This window comes from Tyto alba, unplaced genomic scaffold, assembly GCF_018691265.1.
Source record: "Tyto alba isolate M040663 unplaced genomic scaffold, T.alba_DEE_v4.0 Super-Scaffold_49, whole genome shotgun sequence".
NCBI classification, from domain to species: domain Eukaryota; kingdom Metazoa; phylum Chordata; class Aves; order Strigiformes; family Tytonidae; genus Tyto; species Tyto alba.
In genome coordinates this window covers 2093619-2106300 of record NW_024881325.1, presented here as the reverse complement: position 1 = coordinate 2106300, position 12682 = coordinate 2093619, and the positions used below count along the sequence as shown (strand labels likewise).

The 12682-nt window shown below is 42.4% G+C and overlaps 1 protein-coding gene across 5 annotated transcripts in view; it reads right to left on the bottom strand.

Moving 5' to 3' along the window:
* The window catches only part of CFAP92 (cilia and flagella associated protein 92 (putative)), a 45153-nt gene that overhangs the window by 4884 nt on the left and 27587 nt on the right, over nucleotides 1–12682 (bottom strand). For 3 of the 5 annotated variants that reach the window (XM_032995805.2, XM_032995808.2, XM_032995806.2), the window contains 6 exons: nucleotides 11059–11356; nucleotides 9148–9312; nucleotides 8135–8347; nucleotides 5479–5617; nucleotides 4318–4534; nucleotides 1367–1922 (listed from right to left, as the gene is read on the bottom strand). In XM_032995805.2, coding sequence (XP_032851696.2) covers nucleotides 1616–1922; nucleotides 4318–4534; nucleotides 5479–5617; nucleotides 8135–8347; nucleotides 9148–9312; nucleotides 11059–11356 — 1339 coding nt within the window. In that variant the 3' untranslated portion in view covers nucleotides 1367–1615. Of the gene's footprint in view, nucleotides 1–1366; nucleotides 4535–5478; nucleotides 5618–8134; nucleotides 8348–9147; nucleotides 9313–11058; nucleotides 11357–12682 lie in introns of those variants that run through there. The other 2 variants (XM_032995807.2, XM_032995809.2) reach the window with 2 other exon arrangements.

Sequence of the window (12682 nt, the reverse complement as noted above, 5' to 3'; positions counted from 1 at the left end):
GGTCAGCACTTCTCCACGTTTTGTTCTTGGCCTTGATCTTAAGCCATACAGGGGGCCCTTTGCTTTTTTCTGGTTTTTGAAAACAATAAATGGAGGGGGTTCTTTCAATATAAGCTGTCATCTCTGTTAAAAACGGCTCACGAGATTTTTCATGAGCATTATTTGGACTTGCTGACAATTCACACTCTTCTTTCCCCTAACCCCTAGCTAACCCCCAGACATAATTTAGCTGCCTCTTCACCACCCCTGCAAGGTCCGTTTTAGCCAGCGACGCAGTTCATCAGTGTCCCCATACTTGCCTTTGGGAATTACTCGCTGGCCAGATTTCAGGAGGAAGGCAATTGTTTGGGCTCGCAGGTAACATCTTTGCCAGTTACCTGTTGTTCACTGAGTGCCCTCTGCTCACCGAGTTACCTGTAGCCAGAACAACTTTGGAGGAGGTATTTCCTGTTGTGCGAGGGCGGTGCGGCGGCCTCCCACTCTTGCAGGTGCTTCTCTCTTGTAAACGAATGTTTATAGCAAAGTAACCGGGAATGAAGAAGGACTGGGAGATGAAGCTGTAGCTCTTTGCAAATTCCTAACTGATAGAGTTGCAGTTGTTCAATTAAAGATGTTTACTAGACACCACTGCAAAATAACTGACCGCAACAGCCAATGAGCTCACCACTTTTCTCAGTTACTATGACTGTGTTACTTCATTCTTGTTGCCCAACAACTCTTAGGAGAAGTGTGATTTGAGTAAGGAATTGTGATCATCGGGCTCTGTAGCATTTAAAGATGGGTGTGGGCTCCGGCAAAATTTGGTAACAAACAGCTTAGTAGTTGTGAATGAGCTAACCCAGACCCCTTTTGTGAGCTAACGCCCTGTTCTCTCAGAGATGCAGCTCTGCCTTGCCTTTGGGAGATGACAGAGGCCAGCTAGGAACCCACAGATCTAGTGTTGAAGCCAGTAAAATACCAGGTTCAACACAGGAGGTAATGCATCGTCATTGCCCAAGCTGACACTCCAAAGGCCAAAGTCTGACCTTGGTAAGTGTGATTTAGATCTGGTGTGGGATTCTGCGAGATTACATTTCGGCAAGAGCTGAATAATTAAATGAAACAAAGCAGTATCTTAGAGCATGTGATGGCATGGTGGCAAAATGAAGGCCAGAACTCCTCTCCCACAATAAAGAACAAAATATCAATTAAACCACTTTGCATTGTTGCCTATGTAATTGAGACAGCAAATCTTGCACCAACAGGAAGCTTGTAGTTACTGTCTCGCAGAGTTTAATTTAGTAGGTTCAAATGACATGAAATTTCTTCAAATTTCTGGCATTCTAACTGGAAAGGTAAAAACTGCTCTTCAAGAAAGCAGACTTACACTTCTCAGACTGGAAACGCTGCAGCCTTCGTCCTCCAGTGTCGTGTCTGCCGGCTCTGGAGAGCTCGGCCTGCGAACAGGCGGGTCACACGCAGTCACAGCCAGGCCCGTGGTTACCCCTGGTGAACCTCACTCCTTAATTCTGGAGTTCGGACTTGAAAGGGCCACCTCCCAAAATTGGTTTCTTTGGGATAAACCCTAAGGATTTAATGTCTCAACTGAGTAATTTCTTACCATAATGTCTGTATACTACAACCCTTTGGCACGCACCGTATAAAATGATGCAGGCTCGCTTTTGCTACTCCTAGCAGTTAGGTTGTCGTACTTGAAATCTGCACCTTGGAGGTTTTTTTTCAACCTTCTCATGCTGTCGGTTGTGCCGGGAGCAACGTTCCTGCTCCGCCTCAAGCTGTGCTGGTGATCAGGACCTGGCCCAAAGCTGCTGGTGACACTCCTCCTCCCTCCCAGGAGGGCACCGAACCCCCACGGCGCTCGTCCGACACTGCCAGGGCTGGGACAGGAAAACAGCCCGTGGCCCCGCGCTCTGCCGGCTCGGCTGTAACAGAAGGAGAGGTGAGGAAACGTCTGCCTACACGGGAAGTTCTGGGTGCCTCTGAGCTCCAAGGTGAGTCCATTTTTAAGTGCACAGACTCTCCAAACCATGGACAAGAAAAATGGAAGCTGTTGTACCTCCTGTACAACATTGCATAATATATTACATAAATGAGACCCCGAGCATTTACCTTACAGGCAAACTACAAGGTTGTCACTGTACACAGCTAAAGCATGTGTTGCTCGCACTCATGGTCTTACAAGCCTGTATTCAAGATCACTTTAAAAAAAAAAAAAAAAAATAAAGGCATTATGTGCCAGCTTTGTGCTTCAAAACCTTTAAAGATACAAATTACAAGCTGATTCCTTTCCTTAGTGTGGGAAAAAAAAAAAAAAAAAACCAACAAGAAATAAACCCAAAAGCAAGCAACAACCAAAAATAAAAATATCCCAAACCCCACAACAGCCAGATTAGTCAGTGAAGCTGAAGCTCTAGCTTGGAAGTATCCACAGAGAGGTCACGCAGCCCTTGGGTGGTTTGCTTGCCTAACAAGGGAGTAGAAACATTAGCAGAAATTGTCTTAGTAATCAAATAGCTGCACCAGGCAACGTGACCTGTCACCAGAGAGCCAGGAACCCTGGTCAGGAAGGCAGGGAGGGGAATTATGCTGCTTGTAGGGTGTGGAAGAAAAATCTAGGCTCTAGGCTGCCACAGCAAAGAAGATTTTAAAAAAATCTATCAGGAGGCTGTGGTAGAGACCACAGTAGCATAAGAGTGCCCAGGTAATAGAAGGCAATGGCACTGAACACGCTTGTGGAGCCGAGATACTGTGTTCACCCTTCTGAAAACAGTATCTTACATAAAAATAAGCAGAAAGTAAATGATGTGGTGATGTAAAGGGACTCTGCATGTTTAGCTTTAATATACCCATCGTGTTTAAAAAAGGCACATCATCCAGCAAGGACGTTTTCTTTGTTTTTCTGTCAAGAGGAAAAACAACACACTGGAAAAAGAGGCTAGTTTGGAAATTATTAAAAGCAAGAACTAAAAATACAGCACTTTTGAGGGGAGGTTTATTTTGTTTTGTTGTGTTTTTTTTTTTTTTAAATCTTACTTCCAATGCAGACCCCTGGAAGTTAATGCACGTAACACTTCCTTTGTAAAGGGTTGTCTTTGCAAAAGAGTAGCCAGTTTTGTGAGGCAAAACAGAAATGACTTCCCATGGGCTATAGTTGGAAGGCTTGAAAAATGTGTTGAAGAGACTTGGGGTGACAGAGTCGAGTGTGACCACTGTAATTAGAATGTTATGAAGTGCAAGATGTATGTTACCTCATAAACTAATAAGAGTATTTATATGCAGCCTAACAAAAAGGGCTGTGTACTGGCATTATAGGAACCAGGCAAAGAGCCCAAGATGGACAAGTTTCATAGTTTGAACAGCCAAATCAAAACAAAAGGCCAAGCCCAGAGAGCACAAAGCAACACGCAACTCAAAGCCTGACACTAAACTGAGGCAGGCAGGTGGCTTGCTGCTGAGTGTCTATTCAAGACAAGGACTGGCACTCAGAATATTAAGAAAAAAAAAATAAAAATAAAAAAGAGGGGATGGGTGGCAGTGAGTTGGCCTTGAAGGTTTAACTCCGCTTTTGCTACCAGCGTTCTCACAGGTCCTGTGTTTGTTTTTCTGGAGCATCTGTAGCCAACAGCAAGCTTCGGTGCCTTTGATCAAAATCAGCTTTAAAAGCAGGCCCAGGGTTTGGGTCAGTCACCGCAGTGCAATCGCTGACAAGGATTCAACCAACAAAAGAACAGTTAGGTGCAGACCACCCACACAGCTTTTCATATTAATGAGCACAAATCCTTTAGTCTTGCTAACTGGGGTGTCTGGGGGGGGGATTTTTCTGCAGAAGTGCAACACTCAGGAAGTCTATACAGCACTATGGTAATCGAGAGAACACATGGTGAGACATTTGGCATCTCGGCTATAGAACTGCCCCGACCCCTCCATTTCATTAGGGGACTTTACAATTTCTTTCAGAGCTGCTAAGCCAGCTGGCCAGAAATTGTTCTTCTTTTCTCACCCACTGCACACTGACAGGCAAGTTAGCTGAACAGAAATTCTCCCCCTTCCTCCATTTTCTCTGAGCATCAAAGCAGAGAATTTAAAAAAAAAAAACAAAAAAAAAAAAAACAACAAAAAACACCAACAATTTTGTGGCCAGGCTGATACATTTTTCTAAGAGCTTTGTAAGACTGAGTCAACTGGTGCTAGCAACAACAATTTTAACAAATACTTTTACTTCCAAATGTATTGTGATAAAGTGTGTCACAGGTTATCTGCCTGCCACAAAGTGCAGAGCAGCTGTTGCTGCACAGAGGTAGGTGCCCGGGTCAGTACCTAAAGTTACCCTTTGCCTTTAAAACTGGTCCTGCCTTCCTGAGTGGGAATTTCCGATGTTCATCCTTCAGCAGACCCTGCAGCTTCTGTAGCCGAAACCTGGCGCTTGGCCCACCCGTGGGTAACCCAGCTGCTGTGGAGCAGTGAGCTTTCAGCTTGGCATCATCAAACCTGGTCTGCAGAATCTGAGTAGCATCTTCACAAGGCTGACAACAGACTGTAGAAAACCCAGGCAATACAAACCAGTTAGATAGAAAAGATGAGTTTTGGCTGTTTGGGCTAAAGAAAAGTAGGCTAAAAGCCTCTCTTGCAAAGAACCACCTTTCTCACAAGGATTCTACAAGAAGTGACACAGGTGTTAGAACAATGGCTACTGTCCACAGCGAAGACAATTCACTGTCCTGTAGGCTCCATAAAACACATATGAATGTGGAATTAACCCTGACTGCTTCTGCAAGCATTGCTCTGTAAGAAGCACTTGAGAAGAACTGCACTAAGCAAGCGTTCTGCAAGTTACAGGGTAATGCACAGCAGAAAAGTTGTAACCGATGAAAGATTCTAGCAACCACAATAAATCTATTAATTTCTGCTTGTAAATGTTCCAGGGAATCTCAGTTGGTGCTGGGCAAAAAGACACACATGGCAAACTTTTCAAAATACTATTTCACACTGACCACCTCACCAAGGCACGCTAGAGGCTGCTGTGCCAGCGTGCAGGCCTCACCAGCTCCTCCCTGAAGCAATGATCTGGTATTGCTCCCAGTCTGCGAGGTAGCCTTTTCTCTGACCTTGGCAACTAAAGCTGCTTGTCATCAAGCTAGATAGAGGAAGCTCAGGCAGCCACCAAAGCTAGCTTTACAGAAGAAAAAGCCAAGGCGGCGCTATACCTCCCTGTCGTACTTTACCAGAGACAAAGGAAGTAAGGGTAAGCCGTTGGGTAAATGGAGCGCTGGAATTGGAGTATGGCCAAGGTCTTACACCCAAAGACGCGTCATTCGCTACAGGACAAACAGCTTTGCTGTACGTGGCTCTCCTTGCTAAAACCTCTTTGCGTTCAGTCTCCCTTCCCCAAAGGCAGAACTGAACCAGCTTTGGGATCATATGTCAGAGCTTCGAGTTAACAAAAGCTTCGCGATCAGTTCATTTGAACGGAGCCATTACCAGTCTGTGGGGCTGGTGTCGTGAAGAGCTCAGGTGGTTTCTTGTAAAGATCAAAATCAATGTGCCGTTTGTCCCAGCTCCATCTCTCTCGTGACAGCACTGGCTCCGTGTTAGCATGCAGAACATTCTCCTGCCATTTCTAAATGAAAATTGAATCCCTTTAAGAAGCCAGACCAAAATCACCAGGCAGCAGTCACAAAAAATGTCAGCCAGATTCCTGGGTAGTGATCTAACAGCTACCGTAATAGGAGCTTACCGAAGCCCAGGCTTCACTACGCAAGACTGTTTCTCTGTAAGTAGCCTTTCAAGTTGTTGTGTTTGATACACATGCATAAGAATAAAAATCCATTTCATGAGCAAGCTGCTGATACTCCAGTACTGAGCTGTTACCTAACATGCAGGCACTTAGCGTATACCTGAGAAATACCCGGCAGGGGATGCAACTTCATATTTACATCACATTTCTCTGCAGTGATATAAAGGGTCTGATGCACTTTCCTGTATTTCATACAGAGCTGCTAAACTCACAGGCGAACTTGGAGCATCCCTGTTATCCATGTGACTCTGTGTCAGCATCCTCCTCCACCCAACGAGACAGAGGACAGACCCAGTCCATAACCGAACTAGCTATTTATCTTTTCCCACCAGTAAGAATTGGGCTGGCTGTACAGAATTGTCAGGGCAGTGAGAGCTATATAACATCTCAAGGATAATCTTAAAACATAGTGCTTTTAGAAAGCAGAAGCTGTCCTCGTGCTCTACAAATACAATCATAAGTATTAAACTCTTGGGGCCAGGAGCTCAGGTGACCTGAGGAAGCGGGGGAGGGAACCAGCACAGGCACTGGAATATTCATCATCCCAGCGGCGAAATAGAGTTCAACTTTTTGCAGTCCTCTGACTACCCACTGCTGAAATACCAGTTAGATTTTTTTCAGACAAAACTGTCCTTTCTAAGCTATGAATTAACGCTCACTGTTACTAGCCCTGTAGTTTCACTGTTCTACCTAAAGCTGTGCAGGTAAAGGGCAACTCAGTCAGTGCAGAAGCTGTAGGGAGATATTTTAGGAAACCAGAAGAACTCCAAGGGTTTTTTTGTCTCCCAAGGGATGGTGTTACAGAAGATGGTCAAAATCCACATTTGAGAAGAAAACCAGAATGGTTAAAAAGACAATATATCAAAACCAGACTGCTTCAGAATGGGATCATAACAGCCTTCTGCTTCTGTTCCACCTTTCAGGTAACAGGAGCGGTACGTTCAAAATCAACCTGCGCTCTCCAGTATAACACTGGGCCTGCCCGTGGGCAGAAGGAGCCTCCCCCCTCTCCTCTCTCAGCTCCGTGCCGGGTTACACGGTCAGGGCACGAGCTCAGCCCTGCTCCCCTCTCACCCCACCGGCAGCTGCCAACGGTCCATACAACACTCAGCTGCTAGGCCCACGCCGACAGCGCTGGCCCCCCTTTATCTCCGTTCGGTAACTCCGGTGTCAGTCGGCAGCTGCTGCACCACCTGCTGCCCCTTGTGCAGCTTGGCAGGTTTTGACCCCGTACTGCCCAGGTCCCCCCCCTCTTTCTTTTCTCCTTGGCAAAAGGCACCAGCTATTATATGTACTGCCCGGCCTCTGTTACTCTTGGGCAGTGAATCTTCTCTGCTCCTTCATGAGAAGACACATTCTCCAACAACATGGTTCAGAAAAAAGCACTTTGTTTTCACTAACCATTTCCCATCAGCAATACTCTAATCTTTCTGAGAAACTAGTTCAATTTGTATGGGGGAGGGAGGGGGGGGGGAAGATAAATAAAGCCTGAAAATTAAATGAACATGGACACATTCTTGCAAGATACAATACTGAGCGTCCAAGCATTCAGCTTGTTCCACTCTGTGATGTGACTGTGTTCAATTAATTTGGTAGAACTTACTGATCCTGCACAAAAAAACACCTGTTCTATTCCCTTCATTTCCTCATCTTGCCAATTCTAACGTAAAACTTTTCTTCCTAACAGCAGACCACAAGTGCTTGAGTACACACAATGCTGAGGAGTGTTCAAAACAGGGAATTGGGAAGTAGTCAAGCTGATGATCCAGTAAAATGGCAGAAAACCAGAAACTAAATAGTAAAGAACTGGAGAGGGAGAAAGGACATGAGAGAGGAAGAAACTGATAGAGAACACAGCGGTGAAGGACAAACACCCCATAAAACTGTAACTACAAACCATAAATAAAAGATGGAGGAAAAATAAGTAGTGTGGGAATTTGGAAACATGAAGGAAGGCTACAACTAGATTGGCAACTCATGAAGAACAGCCTGGAACCCATCCATAATGCAATATTACGACTTTTCTGACACTAGATCCCATCTGTAAATGTAAAACAAAGCACACTACAGTCCATTGATACCTACTGATATCCAGTTAATACTGGCAAATGGGGTTTTTTTGTATGTGTTCAGGGTAGTATTTGTGTGTCTAAACAAATTATCACCTGGGTGAGCCAGACGCTGATGCATCCAAATTGCAAATGTTGGTGTCACCCTCAACAGAGCTGCCGAGACTGTACCCTTCGAAAGAGACTTCCATATGTTCAAGCAGTCTGCCTCTTTCAAGTCTACTAAAACGCTTGAGTTAACTTAGGACTGTTTGTTTAAGTTGTCCGTTACCTCACTTAACTCCTCCAGACGTGCCTCATCAGGCATCTGAGGGTGCCGGTTGCTTTCAAGGCTGCTCTTAAATCCAGGAAATACAAATCCATCTGGTGACAGCCACATACTCTTGGATTTTGCAAAGAACTCCTTACAGGCAGCAGCCACATCCACTGGGTCAAATGTGGCTGACAGATGCTCATGACAATAAGTGAATCTGTTCTTTGGGTCCTACAAAAAAAAAAAAAAAATTTTTTTTTTTTTTTTTTCTGTTAATGTGAATTCCCCTTTGCTGGGAAAAGAGCCCATGAGGTACAGAACCAGTATCATTTCTTTCCTTAAGACTGCAAGTGATCATAGATCTAAATTATACAAAAGATGTATCGTAAAATATTAAAAACAAAGTTTTAAAATTTCATTATATTATGATCCACTGCTGTATTTAATGATAAGTGATATAATGGAGTCTCTGTAAAATAATTACAGAAATAAATATATTTCATATTATTTGTGCAAAAAGAGAACTGTAGTTTATACCGTGTTCATGGTACATCATGAACAATTTTCACAGAGCTACAGTAATTTCCACTAGCTGATAGGAAAATAGCATTTATTAGTAAGACCCAAGCCAACTATTCAGACAAAAGCAGATAAATGTGATTCTTCAAATGTGTTCTTAAAAGTGTTCCCCAAATCACTTAATACTGCATACACTGATGCTGCAATCACTGAAACGCTCCCACGTGTAAATCTGTGGGGAACAGAACTGGAAGCGACCACCTAGGTTATCAGAGTCTGCACTCAAAATGACAGCCCGGTCATGGAGATGGGGCAACTTGACTATAACAAATGGCATTAAGAGCAAAATTTTACACAGCAACAAAGAACACCGCTCTGACTGACATCCTTTTGGAGCCAAACTTGCCTTCCTATGAGCTAACATGGGAGTTACTAGTGTAGAACTATTTAATTAATCTCTCATTTTTAAAGCATGACAGAGACCAAGCCAAGATCTTCCAGCCACAGTTTACCTTTGCCATTTCCTGGCGAAGATGTTGCTTTGCAAGTTCTGCAGAATTCAGGCTCTGAGAGCTGTAGTTAAAGACAGATTTGCCATCAGCAGGAGAAATCCTGAAAGTTTCAAACTTTGGCTCTTTCATCTTTCCTTTGAGTTGACACACAGCACCAACGTTAGCCTGAAAACAGAGATTACACATGAATTCTGTTTGAATTGGGAATCCGGAGTGTTACAAAACAATTACAAACAAACAAATGATTCTGTAAACATTACAAAAATCTTTAACAAAACAAAAAACCCTAAAAAAAAATCTACAGGTAGATTTATTATATAACAGCTCTTTGTTAATAAAATACTCCACAAAGAGATTCTATTAAAAAAAAAAAAAAAGCACCATTTCACCCTTGCATATGATATTCTGCAAGACTAATGGCAGTAGACTGAAGGCAAGCACCCAGCAGAGAATGACTTCTACTTACAGATCTAAATAGTTGTTCTAGAGAGCTGATGCTGATGCCTTCAAATGAAATAAGATTATTTCTTTCATTTCTATGATTCCATTAACACCCCAGCAAATATAGTGATGTGGGAAACCCCATTCATTAGAACTCCAAATTTCTCCACTGACACAGTATAATTAAACTCTCATATATATTCACTGACTTAAGATCAGGATTCTACTCTGTTTATAGTAAAATTACAGCTTTGAATTCAGACTCTGCCATAATAGGTAATTACAGCAAGAGAGTAAAATTGCATTTTTTCCCTTTGACATCTGCTTACCTTTTTTTTTTTAATCAAAAAGCCTGAAAGGTTACCTTACCTGCTGTTAAAAAATAATTTCATATTTTCTTTTCTACAGAGGACTTCCCAGTTCCTCTATCACCCGCTTCATTCAAAAGCACATATAAAACAAACACTGGTTAAAACATGTTCACTGGGACTACTGCTAACTTTTTACAAGTAACAAAATAACTTTACACTTTATACAGAATGATGAGGCCCAAGAGCTCTGCTGCTCTCATCCTCCTATGATGTTATAAATGCCAATACCAGGAACAATAACTTAAAATTTCTTCCTTTCTGGTCTAATGTGTTACTCCTTTATCAACAGACTAAGGCTGAAAAAGGAAATACTTCGGCGTTAAATTTCTGTTGGCATCTCCAAGACAGTACCTTTATACAGGAACACAGATTTCCACATATCAGACAAACCCTCTTTGTATTACAACCTACACAGGAAAAAAACATTCAGAACTATTCTTCACAAGCCACAGGATGAGTCCTCAACTAGGCATATACTCAAAATCCAATTCAGACTCCCAGGAAACATGCAGGATACCCCTTCTTTGATGTCTGTATTAACAGGAAAGGGTTTAGTTTCAACATGTTTTCCCTGAGGCAACAGAAGGGGGATGGACACAAGTGAGAAGAGGTTCTAAAATTCTTCACCATTTCCTTAATGCTCAGCTCAGATCTGTCTGCAACTGCTGATTTTATTTAGTTAAGAATAAATGTCATCATGGGTGCACAGCGGCAAGCAGGTCTTTCACACGGCAAGAGAAAGAAGCACAATTTTCGGAGGATCTTAGTTGGCTTGGCCCCCTGCAAGCATCTGGAGCCTGGATGAAAGTCCAAGGCCTTTAAACAATCAGTTTCCTTACCACTTACACAGTCTCCTCTGTTTACCTGTGAGCACTAGAACTGTCTTCTCCTTTGAGAAGCAATTACATTTGCAATTCAAGTTTTGCAAAATAAAATAACGCTGCAGTTTTTTATAATGAATGTGTAATACCTACAAACACCCTACCAAAAGTCTTTAGGTCTAATGAGTCATTGTTTCAGGAGACAAAAGAGGTGCTGATTAAGGATATGAAGTTTTGCAAGGATGAGGCTTGCTTCTCGCATATTGCAAACTACTCACCTTAGTATGGTTTCTCTCAAAAGACATTTTGTCTGCTATTTCTTTCTTCCGCTGCACATGCACTTCCTTATAGTTATCTAATGAAGAACATGCTGCCTGTTTCACTCTGCTAACTTTTCCTGGTACTGTATAATCATCAGAGGAAAATGAGAGGAAAGGAGGGTTCTGAGTGAAGAGATCCTCATCAGCTAAGGGAACTCCATACTCGTGACTCAAGACTGTGATCATTTCTGCTGAGGGCAGCAGATCCCCATGAATTACATCCCTCAGCCTCTTACTGTGACAGAGGGAACTGAGCCTACAAATAGACATCAACATTTTATTAGTTCACAAAAAAACTTCACTGCAATCAAATTATGACAGTTAATAATACTGTGCAAAAAACTATACAACCTTCTTGAAACATCTGTTCATTAAGTAGTTCGGGTCAGTTCATGTATGCTGGCATTTCGCAGCAATAAAGAAGTTTAGCAGTTTAATAAACCTACTGGGAATATCCTAGGAATGCTGCTGGCACTAGATTTAGCTGCAAGTTAATGGTCAGTTGCTGAATTTCTCTAGCCTCTGGCTGGAAAGGCAACAAAGCAAACCCTCTTCATGCACACTGGTTTTGATGAATGGCCCATATAAAATCCATCCTGCCTTACCTCTATTTCATGTCTTGCTCTGATCAACTTTTATTCTATATGCTACTCATGACTATGCTTACCTCACATCTGATTTCTTTCCATTCCCTGAATTGGGTCTGAAGAGTCTAGTCTCAACACAAAAGCAGTTCTAAATATATGTCAGCTATTGAGCACCCGGCACACACTTTGTACACACGCACTTAATTCAATTCTCTGCCTCTCTGGCTCAGGCCATGGCAGAGGCCCTGACATACAGTGATACAGCCAAATGTAGTATTATGATTCCTCGCCAAAAAATGGAAATTTGTTAATTCATTTATCACATAGCTATTCTTTATTTGAGGAGAGTTACTTTACAAAGTACTGTAAAATAATTCAATTGTAAAATTACTGCAACAGCATTATTTTCTTACCATTATTTCTGAACAATACATGCAACTGATAAATAACATTAATTTCAAAGTTGCATCAGCATTAATGACGCAAATTGAGTTTATACTGCTACGTTAAAAATTAAATTGGACATTGTGCATACAGATCACATACATTAGTTTTTCTGCAGTAAAAATTAATTTCCTGGATAATTTTAGCAGAAGGAAATGTATCAAGCAGCAGCAGTTTCTGTTGTGCACGCATTAAACCACTGACTGACTACAGCACACCAAAAACTTAAAAACCCAGGAGTTCTACAAGTTAGAGACTGCTCTTGAACACAGTTCACAGTCTGTTTACTCCGGTGAATAATTTATTTGTATTTCTCTGAATAACTGAACACAGCAGGATGAGGGCATGGCAAAAAGGACTAACACCCAAAGCCTGGCAGACATGAGTCACTCGTCCGTGATGGTGAGTTCCTGAAAAGAGCTGGACATTGTCTCAGCCACTAAAGATGCTTTTACTGAGGTTCTCTCTGATTTTATAGCAATGAGTGCTGTGAAGTATAGTAATCATTCCTGCAGCTTCACTTCTCTCTAGTGGAAAAAATAACCCCCGGC